A 16,422-nucleotide genomic window follows, 5' to 3' on the forward strand; every position below is an offset into this window, starting at 1 on the left:
CAACCCAAACCAAATCAAACAATATTATATACAAAATGACTTTAATTGTGTTACCAATATATCTATAAGGATAAGTGGCAATCATTTTTAATGTATTTTACTATTTATATCTTAAAAAATCAAATTTTAAATGTTAACAAAGTCAAAATGCTCTACTCAGAGTACAGCACAAATTGTAAACAATACTTTGTTTATGCCACATTCCTGAGGGGGTCATAGGTCAAAGTCTTGAGCTTGAAGTCAGAATCGGATAGTAAATGGACCAATGGCCGCATAGGAGACAAGTGCTCTCAACCAATGAGAGAGCACGTATCAAATCCCATGTTCGGCATGAAATAACGATAAAGTAGATTTTTGACTAAATGGTTAATATTTAATTTAAAAACTGACGTTATTTCAGTTTATAGTGATACAAGATCTATAACTATAGACTATTTTGCCTTTAAATGTATAATTTACTACATATACAGCATTTTGTATCACTTTTTCAAATTTAGATTTTCTATCTTTCCGACACCCAAAGAAGAAAATGACATATCAGATCTGATTGTATAGATCAGATATAATGTTTTGGAATATTTTATCATTTAATAAATATAACGTACATTGTAGAAAACAATTTTCAAGCTATTTCAATATCAGAATAAAAATTTATCGAATGTACAAATTGACGTATCCAATAGGTTAATTCACCTCATTTTCTATCCAACACGAAAAGAAGAAAATGGGGTATCAGATCTAATAATATGAATAAGATCTGACAAAACCAAACACTTTTTCGTTAAATAATAATGCTGGACATTGTAGAAAAATGGTTTCTTTAATAAATATGTCCCCATCAATAAAATTATGGGCTCATAAAATAAGGTATTCGCGAAGGAAATTTTTCATATTTTCTTCTATGGTATTTTCCAACAACCAATGAAATTGAAGTATTCTCAAATTAACAGAAATTAACAGAAATACAACAATATGATTGGTCACAACTATCGTGTACAGTAAAAGGTTTATTCTCTTCTATTTTCGTAAATTTAAAATACTTTTCGTCTCGTTTAACATCATTATATGTGGTGGTTGGTCCATCTATCCGATTCTGATAAAGGTTTGAGTGATTTATTAGTGCGTGGTCCGCGAGCTCACATTTTCTCCAGCAAAAAGATGAATGTATTAAGATATAATCAATGCCGTAAAATGAAACTTTACAAGATAAATACAAGGTAGTCTAACTAGACAAAACTTTTGATGTATTAGGTTAAGACGCGAACATATTAACATTACGCGAGAGGTAGTTGCCTAAGTTATATACTACAGTATAGGATACTGTATGTAAGTTTCGACCATATATTTTTACGTTTTAAATTTTTGAGTCAGTGCACAGCCATTGTATAAAGTGTACATAACCTATTTTAAGTGTTTATTTTTAAAAGTGGCCCTAATAAGTGGCCGTGAAACGGTGCTACTACGAAGTTTATTTATTTATTTATTTTGTAATTTTATTGCTATGTAATTTTAATTGAACAATTTCTTAAATAGGCTGTGCACTAGACTATTTTTACCATACAGTCTCATGGTTATTATCAAAATTGGGAGGTGTTGGCTACAGTTTACCCATAATGTCAAAAAAGACTCCATATTGTATATATCCCTTTGCCCCCCGCCCCGTGTTATTTATTATCTATCTTTTTTATTCCTGTATATATAAACTAGTATCCTTAATACTAGTAAACGTGAACCCGTGCCCCCATATGGAGCAATACGTTTATCACGGGTTCACTCAAGCATGAGATTTTCTTAAATATGTTACATAAAGACTATCTCATCACATTATGGGTAACCAAGTTATTATTATTAGCCATATTTGGGACTTAGATTTTTTCTTATTCTTCTATGAATTGTTTAAGTAATAGAAGATTAATTATTATGTGTGATATCTAGATGCATAATAATTTATAGACCATGAGACAGTGATAAATAGATAAGGCCGTTTCCACCACATTTTAACTATCATATTTGTTTTAATTTTGAAATAAAGTTGGTAAAAACACGTATACATTGGATGCAACGGGCACCTGCTAAATCTCTATCACGTTCGCGCGACAAACTTGTCGATATAGGTCAATCCGAAAATTAAGAAAATTTGCAAATTATCACAAAACCGGATTGACCTCCTTATTTTGTAAACAGAGAATTTTCGGCCAATGAGAACAAAGGAGGCAATCCTCTCTAAACCAATTAAAATTAACTTTATAAAGCGGGTGTTCGGTAGAACTTACAAAAATTACAAAATTTAAAACAAACTCTGCTAATTACAAACATGTAATTAATTATATGCATCCCAATGTATACGGTTTATAACATTTAAATAGAAACCAACAGTCAGCCCACAATGAATTGGTCAGAAAACGTTCCTGACATGCCTTCTTCGCAAGTCTGCGAACTCTACAATATAGGTAATATTTTAAAATTTTTTAGTTATACTAAATATTAGATAGACCTGCTATAAAAGACGGTAACTGCTATAAACGTCTTGGCCAATTTTAAAATAAGTGCTTTTTAATAAATTAAATTTTTAGAATTCTTAATCTTAGTATGGGATTGCCCCATCTTCCTCCCATGGCAGAGGTTGTACGTAGAGACTACCCTGTCATGGGGGATATGGTATGCACATAAACACATGTACGGATATAACAATAAGTAATTAAACATCAGCTCCCCCTTTTTAAAAGGTTATAAATGAAGTATATGCTCGCCCATATGGTCTCCGGAGGCGAGGGTAAACAAACCCAAACACACACACACACACACAAGAAAACCCTCTGGCAAATAGGTGATCAATAAAACAATAACCCTCTGGCAGCGAAAGGGTTAAACAAGTTTGGTACCAAACAAAATTAACTGTCCTTTTAACAAGTGTGAACATGAATATTGTTCATATATTTACAGCCATGTCCTGATGTGTTTTGGTTCCCGGTTATGACAGAAGTGTTTTGTGATGAGATAGTAGCAGAGTTAGAAAATGTCAACATTTGGTCGGGTGGCAAGAGCGAGGTATGTTTTGAGCCGCGTCACAACAAAACCAACATAATGGGTTTGCGACCAGCATGGATCCAGACCAGCCTGCACATCCGCGCAGTCTGATCAGGATCCATGCTGTTTGCTTACAGACCCTTTAACAAGTAGAGAAACTGATAGCGAATAGCATGGATCCTGATCAGATTGCGCATAAAACGCAGGCTGGTCTGGATCCATGCTGGTTGCAAACCCATTACGTTGGTTTTGTCGTGACACGGCTCATTTGTATTCAGTTTTATCTTTTATTTTAAAGATCATTAATTTCACCATTATTTATTTGCTATGGTAATCAGTAAAGGTGATCTCATAACTTATGAAAATATAAAACTGTTTAATAATAAACTGTAATACATGTAAAATAAATGACTGGATTTTGTTAATAGACATTTGATTAATGAGCTAGTGATTTTAAAACTTCAAATTTGGCTGTATGTTTTAATTGACATTTGTAATAAATAACAAACATTAAGTTAACTGATAGCTGTAAAAAGCTTGAGTTTATTTTTTGCTTTATCAAATTAAAGATTATCCTGCTGTAACCAAAATTGTTGAGACCAGGCTCTATACTGTTCATAGCTTAATTTTCATATTTTAATATTAAAATCCTTTAAATTTCATTGACTTTGAAACCTGGCAAAATCATTCCACAAGTTTGGCAGATTATTGATTGATTTCGTGATAATTGGTCAATAATTGGTTAAAAATTGGTTGATACATTTGTAATTGGTTAATAATTGGTTGTTAATTGGTTAATAATTGGTTAATAATTGGTTAATTGGTTAATAATTGGTTGATAATTGGTTAATAATTGGTTAATAATTGGTTGATAATTGGTTGATAATTGTTTTATTTGTAAAATAAAGTATTGATTAAGTAGAGTATTATTTTAGGACACTAGGTTAGCCGGTGGTTACGAGAATGTACCTACTGACGATGTTCATATGACACAGATTAACCTACAGAATCAATGGCTGGAATTCTTACGTGTTTATGTAGCTCCCCTAGCAACCAAAGTTTATCCTGGATACTATAGTAATGTAGGAATACTGAAAGTTGTTAATGCATGTTAGAATTGATGCTTGACTATGCTAGCTCTTGCATCCCCTCCCCATACTTACCCTCATTAACAAAACTATCTTCTTCGTCTCTAGGATGTATTCCAGCATGTCAGATTAGGAGCCTGAATTTCTACTTGCCTTTTTATTGCTGTCTTAAAAATGTCATAAATTGAGTTGCCAACTTGTAGAAACTTATATAAAACAAGTCTACCAAAAAGTTCATTTATTATCAGAATTTTATGACATGACATAAAAAAAAGGAAAAGGGGAAATCTTTTGAAAGCAGTGTAATTAAAATTGGAGAGGTAACTAGCACAAACTTTGTTTTTTTTTCTATATTTGAGGGATACTTAATCTCTCATGCTCTCCAGTGTGAGCTTATGTGGCATTAAATTGTACAATCTGATTTAAGTAATGGAACCAATGATCTTGACTGGAAAATGTGTCACAGCATCAGAAAGTTTTAAACACATGGCAAAATTGCCATTTGAATTACATGCTCTATTGAATACAAACTATGTCATGTGGTAAATATATTGTTTGTTTCAAAATGAATGAAAAGATTGTCATTTATTATGTAGGTTCACATGTATGATGACAATGTTTTCTCAACCTTCATGTATAATTGCATGATTCTACTATTTTTTCTGTAACTGTAACATATGTGGTGTTACAACCAGTCATTGTAACAGATGCAGTGTTACAGCCAGTAACTGTAACAGATGTGGTGTTACAGCAAGTAACTGTAACATATGTGGTGTAACAGTCAGTAAGTGTAACAGATGTGGTGTTACAGCAAGTAACTGTAACAGATGTGGTGTTACAGCAAGTAACTGAAACAGATGTGGTGTTACAGTCAGTAACTGTAACAGGTGAGGTGTTACAGCCAGTAACTGTAACAGTTGTGGTGTTACAGCCAGTTACTGTAACAGATTTGGTGTTACAGCCATTCACTGTGACAGATGTTGTGTTTCAGCCAGTCACTGTAACAGATGTGGTGTTACAGCCAGTTACAGTAACAGATGTGGTGTTACAGCCAGTCACTGTAACAGATGACATGGTGTTACAGCCAGTTACTGTAACAGATGTGGTGTTACAGCCAGTAACTGTAACAGATGTGGTGTTACAGCAAGTAACTGTAACAGATGTGGTGTTACAGTCAGTAACTGTAACAGATATGGTGTTACAGTCATTATCAGAATAACAAGACAAATAATTTATTGTGATGACCACCCTGAACCTTCAGCTACAATTTTCTTGCATGTTTTATGTCAATCATTCTGTCGCCTTATAGTTGTTATGTATGTCTGTTAACTTAAAACTCTTATTACTGACTGTACATTAATATGTGAATACTGAAACGAGCAATAATTGACCGGATTACAAGATTACCTTTAATGTTTAAGAGGTCAAAGATTATCACTGTTAACATATTGAAGTTCAAGGTTACATTATCTCACCTTGTGCATTTAAACTCGGGTTCTTGAGGTCACATTGATGTTATACCATTACATTGGCTATACACAAGGTGAATATTTCCTATATTTTTTAGCAAAAATTATGTCAATACACAAGTTTACAGCTGGTAAAGGTCAAGGTCATGTCCTATATAAACCTCTTGGTTTCTACATATTCTGCTGAAGTCAGATGGTTTTAGAGACTTTAAATCATTCAAAGATTCCTTTATAAAATCTACTGTAAACTTGTTTCAGTTTCACTCAATGAAATAACTTTTCAAGTGTCTTGTACTGTTTCAGTTGTATCGAAGACAAGGAACCTGAAAAGGCTTTTGGTTGGCTATTATATTAATATATATCAATGGCATATATTCTAGGATTATGATACAGATAGTAACAGCATGTACAAGCATGTTTGATTATTTCTAGGACGCAAGATTAAGCAGTGGGTACGAGAATGTTCCCACCGATGACATACATATGACACAGATTGATCTGCAAGATGATTGGCTTGAATTCTTGAGAAAATATGTATCTCCTCTACAGCTAAAAGTTTACCCAGGCTTTTATTCAGATGTGAGTGATCACGTCATGTGACATAGAGTTTATATTTTGTATATCTTTGACTGATAATGATGAGGGTCATTTTATAGGGTTAACGCACGTTTTTCCGTGTTATAACGTCTGCAGAGTCCCGAGGAACGGTTGGTTGCCCGAGCCTGGTAGGTCGAGGGCTCCAACAGTTCTGAGAGACTCTGCAGACTTTATAACACAAAATAAACATTCGTTGACGCTATTATAGCATAAAATTTTAAAACAAATTCGTGATGTATAGTTAATACAAAACACAATTACATTAATTTCTTGTGCTTGGACGGTATTTATCCAATTCTACATGTTTTATGTATGCGTTTTATTATTCCGGGGCCAACAACTTGGAAAATTCTCAGAACCGAACAAAATTTCGAATTTTAATTGATTTAACAAATTGATTTTTTTTTCAAAGCAAACAAGTTTATAAAAAAAAAATAGGCACTAAGCATTATTCTCTCAAAGAAATATAAAGAGCATTTATCAACATTAACATTAATAAAACAACATTTTCTCATATTCATTTTGTGTAATCTAGTTTTGTAAGTTAATCGGAGTGTTAAACTGAATGACAGGTACTGTATTTGTTTACATTGACAACTGTCCGTTTCTTAGAAAGGGCAACAACCAAGATTAGCAGCGATGTCTATATGCGGTATTTCTGGCATAGTTACTTGAATGCTGCACGTCGTTATGCGATTGGGGCCCTCGAATCAATAATTTCAATATAACAAGAGCGCATGACTCTTTGGCAAACAGGCCAAATCGTCAAATTTTTGTTTGTTTACTGGGCCCTGTATGTATTGCGCATAGGTGAAACTGGGCTATAACAAGAGCACGTGATTATGTTAACGCATGGTTTTGGTCCCGTTATAACATGGGCAAAATAGGGGAAAATAGCCGATTTTATGCTATAATAATGAATTTATCGCAAAATAACGAGAATACTGTTGCCATATCATCTGTACAAATGGCATTGGTATTTTTTTGTTAACATTCATGTTTAAATTATCATCTTTTACAAAACTATTTTGTTCAGAACTGTTCTCCATTTTTGATATTTACATGTTGCTCCCTTTTCTTAAAAAAAGAAATTTTTGATTTTTGCTAAGTGATTTTCTTTGTCCAAAATTATCAAGAAAAATTAATTAATTTTTTAAACCAAAAAGAGAAAAACAAATAAAATAAAAAAATATAAGTTAAACTCCAAACTGAATAAATGAAAATATTTTTAATTATAAAAATAAAGAAGATAATTGAAGATAAGGTTTTCTAATTCAGTGATACAAATTTGATATCCTGCCTTCTACACGAGCATGTAGTGAAGCTTTTGTTTGTTCTACTGAATGCTGGAATGCCTCTTCTATGACTAACAGTCTTTTGCTTTGATAATATTTTGTTTCTTTAACTAAAATAGAGTGTTTGAGCAAGTAAATATGAGACGCGCCATGACAAAACCAATGTAATGTGTTTGCGACAAGCATGCATCCAGACCAGCCTGCACATCCGTGCAGTCTGATCAGGATCCATGCTGTTCCCTTACTAAACCTATTACAAGTAGAGAAACTGATAGCGAACAGCATCAGACTTTGCGGATGCGCAGGCTGGTCTGGATCCTTGCTGGTCGCAAACGCACCATGTTGGTTTTGTCGTGACGCTTATCATATAAGTATAAAAATTTGATTATATAAATGTTTGTGTGATAAAGCAGATGAATTTGAATTCAATATTTGGATCGCAGTAAGTTGTTATAAATTTCTTACCTTAACAGAAAGCTTTATTCACATTCACTATTGCATATATAAGTTACAATTACTATCAGTTTCAAATTACATCTTAATGTAAGGAAATATGCTAAAGTACATGTAAGTATGTAAGTAACGTCTTTATTTAATGAGGCTTACACATTCAGTTTTCTGATCATTCATGTGGGCCTCAGTATAAACATGATGTATAATAATTATATATTATATACATAATTTTGTCAACATGATATTTGAAATAAATAAATAGAATTGTAAAGCTATTACAGTATATGTACATAAGAGTTTCTTATAAAATAGCTCTTACATGAAATTATATATATATATATCTCTTACTATACATGTATTATTTATCTTTTAACAGCCTCCTCGAGCTATATTAAACTTTGTAGTGAAGTATAACCCAGAGCGTCAGAAAGAGCTGCGGCCCCATCATGATTCATCTACGTTCACCATCAATATTGCCCTCAATACTCCAAAACTAGACTACGAGGTAATTATAGTATTCATCTACATTCACCATCAATATTGCCCTCAATACTTCAAAACTAGACTACGAGGTAATTATAGTATTCATCTACATTCAGCATCAATATTGCCCTCAATACTTCAAAACTAGACTACGAGGTATTTATTGTATTCATCTACATTCACCATCAATATTACCGTCAATACTTCAAAACTAGACTACGAGGTATTTATAGTATTCATCTACGTTCTCCATCAATATTGCCCTCAATACACCAAAACTAGACTACGAGGTAATTATAGTATTCATCTACATTCACCATCAATATTGCCCTCAATACTTCAAAACTAGACTACGAGGTAATTATAGTATTCATCTACATTCACCATCAATATTGCCCTCAATACTTCAAAACTAGACTACGAGGTATTTATAGTATTCATCTACATTCACCATCAATATTGCCGTCAATACTTTAAAACTAGACTACGAGGTAATTATAGTATTCATCTACGTTCTCCATCAATATTGCCCTCAATACTCCAAAACTAGACTACGATGTAATTATAGTATTCATCTACATTCACCATCAATATTGCCCTCAATACTCCAAAACTAGACTACGAGGTATTTATAGTGACTACGAGGTGATTATAGTATTCATCTACATTCACCATCAATATTGCCCTCAATACTCCAAAACTAGACTACAAGGTAATTATAGTATTCATCTACATTCACCATCAATATTGCCCTCAATACTTCAAAACTAGACTACGAGGTATTTATAGTATTCATCTACATTCACCATCAATATTGCCGTCAATACTTTAAAACTAGGACTACGAGGTAATTATAGTATTCATCTACGTTTCTCCATCAATATTGCCCTCAATACACCAAAACTAGACTACGAGGTAATTATAGTATTCATCTACATTCACCATCAATATTGCCCTCAATACTCCAAAACTAGACTACGAGGTAATTATAGTATTCATCTACATTCACCATCAATATTGCCCTCAATACTTCAAAACTAGACTACGAGGTATTTATAGTATTCATCTACATTCACCATCAATATTGCCGTCAATACTTTAAAACTAGACTACGAGGTAATTATAGTATTCATCTACGTTCTCCATCAATATTGCCCTCAATACTCCAAAACTAGACTACGAGGTAATTATAGTATTCATCTACATTCACCATCAATATTGCCCTCAATACTCCAAAACTAGACTACGAGGTAATTATAGTATTCATCTACATTCACCATCAATATTGCCGTCAATACTCCAAACTAAACTACGGGGTAATTATAGTATTCATCTACATTCACCATCAATATTGCCGTCAATACTTTAAAACTAGACTACGAGGTAATTATAGTATTCATCTACGTTCTCCATCAATATTGCCCTCAATACACCAAAACTAGACTACGAGGTAATTATAGTATTCATCTACATTCACAATCAATATTGCCCTCAATACTCCAAAACTAGACTACGATGTAATTATAGTATTCATCTACATTCACCATCAATATTGCCCTCAATACTCCAAAACTAGACTACGAGGTATTTATAGTGACTACGAGGTGATTATAGTATTCATCTACATTCACCATCAATATTGCCCTCAATACTCCAAAACTAGACTACGAGGTAATTATAGTATTCATCTACGTTCACAATCAATATTGCCCTCAATACTCCAAAACTAGACTACGAGGTAATTATAGTATTCATCTACATTCACCATCAATATTGCCCTCAATACTTCAAAACTAGACTACGATGAATTATAGTATTCATCTACATTCACCATCAATATTGCCCTCAATACTCCAAAACTAGACTACGAGGTAATTATAGTATTCATCTACATTCACCATCAATATTGCCGTCAATACTCCAAAACTTAACTACGGGGTAATTATAGTATTCATCTACCTTCACCATCAATATTGCCCTCAATACTCCAAAACTAGACTACGAGGTAATTATAGTATTCATCTACATTCACCATCAATATTGCTGTCAATACTTCAAAACTAGACTACCAGGTAATTATAGTATTCATCTACGTTCTCCATCAATATTGCCCTCAATACACCAAAACTAGACTACGAGGTAATTATAGTATTCATCTACATTCACCATCAATATTGCCCTCAATACTCCAAAACTAGACTACGATGTAATTATAGTATTCATCTACATTCACCATCAATATTGCCCTCAATACTCCAAAACTAGACTACGAGGTATTTATAGTGACTACGAGGTGATTATAGTATTCATCTACATTCACCATCAATATTGCCCTCAATACTCCAAAACTAGACTACGAGGTAATTATAGTATTCATCTACGTTCACAATCAATATTGCCCTCAATACTCCAAAACTAGACTACGAGGTAATTATAGTATTCATCTACATTCACCATCAATATTGCCCTCAATACTTCAAAACTAGACTACGATGTAATTATAGTATTCATCTACATTCACCATCAATATTGCCCTCAATACTCCAAAACTAGACTACGAGGTAATTATAGTATTCATCTACATTCACCATCAATATTGCTGTCAATACTCCAAAACTAGACTACCAGGTAATTATAGTATTCATCTACATTCACCATCAATATTGCCCTCAATACTCCAAAACTAGACTACGAGGTAATTATAGTATTCATCTACATTCACCATCAATATTGCCCTCAATACTCCAAAACTAGACTACGAGGTATTTATAGTGACTACGAGGTAATTATAGTATTCATCTACATTCACCATCAATATTGCCCTCAATACTCCAAAACTAGACTACGAGGTATTTATAGTGACTACGAGGTAATTATAGTATTCATCTACATTCACCATCAATATTGCCCTCAATACACCAAAACTAGACTACGAGGTAATAATAGTATTCATCTACATTCACCATCAATATTGCCCTCAATACTCCAAAACAAGACTACGAGGTAATTATAGTATTCATCTACATTCACCATCAATATTGCCCTCAATACTCCAAAACTAGACTACGAGGTATTTATAGTGACTATGAGGTAATTATAGTAGTCCTCTTACTAAGTCATTTGTTATTTTATATTCAATTGTTTTGTAACATTGAGTTACATTGTCTGTTTTAAAAAAAAGTCCAGCTATAATGGTCACTGCTGCATTAATGTTGTTATTGTTATTGTTGTTGTCATGCAAAAACTTGAATGTAGGGGGGTTTGAAGGGTGCGGAGTCCCCCTCATCGCCAAGAAAATTCAGGACTTGTGAGAGGCTATAAATGACCCCAGATTGATCATAAGGTAACGCGTAAGCAACGCTGAGAAGCATTTGACTCTTTCTCAATCCATTGAGAAGTTGCAGCACTTTGAAATCAATTTTGATGGAAAAAATCAACCCAAAATAGTGATATTTGGCAATTTTGAGATATCCCCTTGTTGCCATGGTAACAGAAAATTTAAGCCTGAGCATGTTGTTGCAAGGGCAATGGTCCAGTCAACATTTGTGCCAAGTTTGATTAGTGTTGAAGCAGTTTTTATAGTATTATAGCAATTTGAACTTGTAACTGGAAACTTTTCAATGAAAACAGCCATTTTTCACAAAATGCTCATGAAGTAATGGGTTAAGGTATTACCATCCTAATGCATTACCTCCGCTTTGTAGAGTATTCAAATAGGCTAGAATTACTGTTAACTTCATTGAAAATGAGGTCCGTGGGATCAATACCCAGAAGGGTCAACTTTTTTTTTTTCTTTTTTTCTTTTAACATTATTTATGTATCTCTCATATCCCATTTGGAAAGAAAAAAGTGTTTGATTTTGATTTTTAGTTTATATAGTTATTGGCTACATTATGCTAAATCTAGTAATAAATATGGTACCTGATATGTTCAAAGTGTAATAAAATCAAAACTAGACGATAAAAGTATTTCATATTTTACTAGATCAACCAATATACTTGTATATATAAAATTTAGGGAAACTTTGAAAACAGGCACTCATTTGGGTAAATTTTAAAGATTTTTTAAATTAGGCTCCCTAAGTAGGAAAATGGTCAGACACATGGTAAAATGGGTGGGTTAGGTTAACATTTTTATACAGATTTCATAAATTTTAAGAAGAAACCATAATTTTGCTTATGTGGATTGTTAGCTGAATTTGTTTCTTGCCAAAAATTAATGGGAAAACATTTTTCATTAGAATGTTATTGCAGATTATTTAAAGTTTCCTCATTTCTAAAAAAAGGGCCCGCATAACATCCTAGCTTGAGTTCAGAAAAGTGGCCATAACTTGATTTCCGTACGGTTAACTTTGTTTAAATTTTGCATACAGGTGTACTTTAAGGTATATATATGACCTATGATGTCAATTTTTTAGTTCCTTATAGTGCCCATTAGGGTCGTAATATCTTAAGATATAAATTGTTATCCAGCTGGCTTACAAAATGTCTGTGGTTCATCAAATTGATAACTGATTGTATATTTATTCTCCACTCTATTATTCTTAAGGTACTAAATTCTGGGAAAAAGTTATATTGCGCTTATATAGATTACTAACAATACTTTGATAAAATAGATATTTTTATATGAAAAACTTGTTGCTGCAAATCTCAGCTCTAAATTCCTTCGAGCTATCAGATCAATGTATATTATAGTAAAATCATGTGTATGGTTTAAAAATACATATTCTGATTTCGTCAATTGTGATATTGGTCTCAAGCAGGTTGACCCAAGCTCGCCTCTGCTGTTCATGCTCTTTGTTAGTGATATAATACAAAGCATAAACACTGACATACATGATATATTTTGTCTAAATGAACTAAAATTATTTCTCATTCTATATGCAGATGATCAGGTGTTGTTTGTAATGTCCCCTGAAAGTTTACAGTCTTTATTTATTGTTATACTTGGGGTTTGAAAGTAAAGACGTCAAAAACCAAGGTCATGATCTTTGAGAAGGGAAGGACCACTAATTTTTCTTTTTATATTAATGACACGCAACTTGAAATATTAGACTCTTTTTAGTACTTAGGAATGACCCTTTTCAAAAATGCTGATTGGTCAAGAACACAAAAAATATATTGCTCAGCACACATCTTTTGCATTACTTTATGTGTTCGGTTTGTTTAATAATGCAGAATTTACTTTCCCAAAGAAATTACTTATTTGATGCATTGGTTGGTTCAGTCCTGATCTTTGAATTTGAGGTTTGGGGACACCATAAGGCAAGGGATATGGAAGATGTACTCACAAAATTTTTACGATGAATACTATGCATTAAACGATTTTAAAACCAACATATCCGCACTACATGGTGAAACTGGGCATTTTCCCCTTGAAATTACGAAAGATCACTATGTTAAAATACTGAATGAAAGTATTATTGCAAAACTCTCTGATTTTACAGACATTTCTATTGCTTAAACACGACACTGATTTAAATAGACATTACGCACGAAATAACTGGGTGTTCCAAATCAAGACTATACTAGATAGCCATGGTTTTAGCTATATTTGGGACCACCAATTTGAAATCAACATTCCTTTTGATGAAATTAAGAAAAGAATTTATGATTCATACATGCAAACATGGCATGGGAAAATTAATAATTCAAATTGACTTCATTCGTACACAATATTTAAACATTAATTTAATCTTGAGAAATACTAATATTGTCTGTGAAAATAAATACCGATTACCAGAAAATATAACAATATTCAAAGAGAAGATAGATTGTGTAGGTTATATAATATGAATCAAATGAAATAGCATTTTCTTCCAGTTTGTCCTTTTTATCGTGATTTAACCCTTTCCCCCATGAGCATATTGTGAAAAATGGCCGTTTTCACTGAAAAGCCTCCTGTTACAAGTTCAAACTGCTATGGAACTATGAAAAATGCTTCAATACTAATCAAACTTGGCATAAATGTTAACTGGACCATTGCCTTTGTAAAGACATGCTCAGTCTTAAATTTCCTGTTACCATGGCAACGAGGGGACATCTCAAAATTGCCAAAAATCACTATTTTCCTCGATTTTTTCCATCAAAATTTATTTCAAAGTGCTGCAACGGCTCAAGGGATTGAGATAGAGTCAAAGGCTTTTCAGCGTTGGTTAAACGTTACATTATGATCGACCTGGGGTCATTTTTAGCCTCTCACAAGTCCAAAATATTCTTGGCGATGAGGGGGACTCCGCCCCCCTTCAAACCCCCCTAACCTTCTGGCAACCCCCTGATGTATCTTTTGGATGGGGGGCGGCGCCAAAAAAGTGTTCAATTTTTTTAGCAACATTTCTCAAACGAAAACTTATGTTTGGGGCCAAAATAGGACATTTTTTCACTATTTGAGGCCTAAAAAAAGGGGGGGGGGTCGAAAGTGCGTTGTTTCGCGTATGTGGTAAAGGGTTAAGGAAAAATTATTTTCAGCCTTACTTCTGTAACTGGCCATATATCAAGAAATTTAAGGTTGTATTTTGATCACTTTCGGATACAACTATTTATAATGTAGCTAAATTTATATACTCTGCGAGTTTAAGTCGCAACAAATAAACAGTTCATACAGAGTGTTCAATCTTTAATTAGCTTAACTCCCAATTATTTCTGTTTTTTGTTTTCTTTTATAAGTATTAATACTGTTAAGGGGGTGTCCGTGGCTGAGTGGTTAAGGTTGTTGACATCAAACCACTTGCCCCTCACTGCTGTGGGTTGGAATCCAGACAGGGACTTTGGATTCTTTCATGTGAGAAAGCTATCCAGCTAGCTCACGGAGCACCGGTTGTTCTACTCAGATGCCTATTTGTGCCTGAAATAATGCACAGATGGGCACCTGATGTGTTCCTCCACCAGTAAAGCTGGAACGACGCCAATTGACCTATACTGTGTTGGTGTGACGTAAAATCCAAACAAGCAAATTAATACTGTTTAACATACATGCACACGAGAATCACATTTTATGCACGGGAGGTATAAATAGAAACCTTGTGTATATTATTCAATTCATACTTAAATGATCAAACTTTCTTCTTGTATTAAAAGTTAATTATAACCAATTAAGTATTTATCATTATTGACAATCATGTACTCTTTTGTAAACTATGCAGGGATTTGTTTTGGCTTATTTTATAGCCGTTATAGGGTCATATTCCCAATTGAAAATAGTATATTATTTGGAAAAAATTCCCAATTGAAAGTTACAAAATAAAAATATTGAATTAAAAATTCTATAACCATTGTAAATTAGGGCGTCTTCACTGTGATAGTGCTTAATTGTTTGAAGTTAACATCAAAGACACTAATTGTTAGCATCCATTTAATCACTGTAAAATTTCAGTCATGCATTTTTTCCCCCAATTTTTAACAAAACACTGCTGAATTTCCCAATGCCATGGGTATGGGTCATGTTACCAAAATCCCTTTTGTGTTCTCTTTGTATATGTATACAATCATTGTAAATATAAACTACTTTTGTGTTGTATATCTCATTTGTGTAAACTTTATTATTTTTATATTATACAGGGTGGTGGCTGTAGATTTCTGCGGTATAACTGCAGCGTAACAGAGTCACGTAAAGGATGGATGATAATGCACCCTGGGAGACTGACTCACTATCATGAAGGACTGCCTACAACCAAAGGAACAAGATATATATTTGTGTCATTTGTTGACCCATAAGTGCTCACTGCTACTCGTTTTTCTCACAATTTTTTTTTTTTCAAATTTTGTGTATTTTTATATTGTGACATGTTAAACATGACATGAAAGTTTAAGGTATGAAACAGCTGATAAAGTTTATGTGATTCATTTTTTGTATATATTTTTTCTAAATCTGTACTTTTTTTGATAAAAGTTGATTTTACATTCAAGCCAATTTCAGTTGTATTTTTTTTTATTGATGAAGACATTGTAGTGTTCAAGGTACATTGTAATTTTTTTTTTTGGTATGTAATCATACAATAAATTTCTTCTTTTT

The 16,422-nt window shown here is 33.1% G+C and overlaps 1 protein-coding gene across 1 annotated transcript in view; it reads left to right on the plus strand.

The window, feature by feature from the left end:
* Window positions 1-16,416, plus strand: part of LOC132724076 (procollagen-lysine,2-oxoglutarate 5-dioxygenase 2-like) — a gene marked incomplete at its 5' end in the record, with an annotated part of 39,737 nt that extends 23,321 nt beyond the window's left edge. The window contains 4 exon segments of the mRNA XM_060708890.1: window positions 2,944-3,048; window positions 6,017-6,163; window positions 8,306-8,434; window positions 15,969-16,416. Coding sequence (XP_060564873.1) covers window positions 2,944-3,048; window positions 6,017-6,163; window positions 8,306-8,434; window positions 15,969-16,124 — 537 coding nt within the window.
* Window positions 16,417-16,422: the final 6 nt, after the last annotated feature.

Source organism: Ruditapes philippinarum, unplaced genomic scaffold (assembly GCF_026571515.1).
Source record: "Ruditapes philippinarum isolate M1 unplaced genomic scaffold, ASM2657151v2 ctg690_1_1_1_1, whole genome shotgun sequence".
In the NCBI taxonomy this organism is placed as follows: Eukaryota; Metazoa; Mollusca; class Bivalvia; order Venerida; family Veneridae; genus Ruditapes; species Ruditapes philippinarum.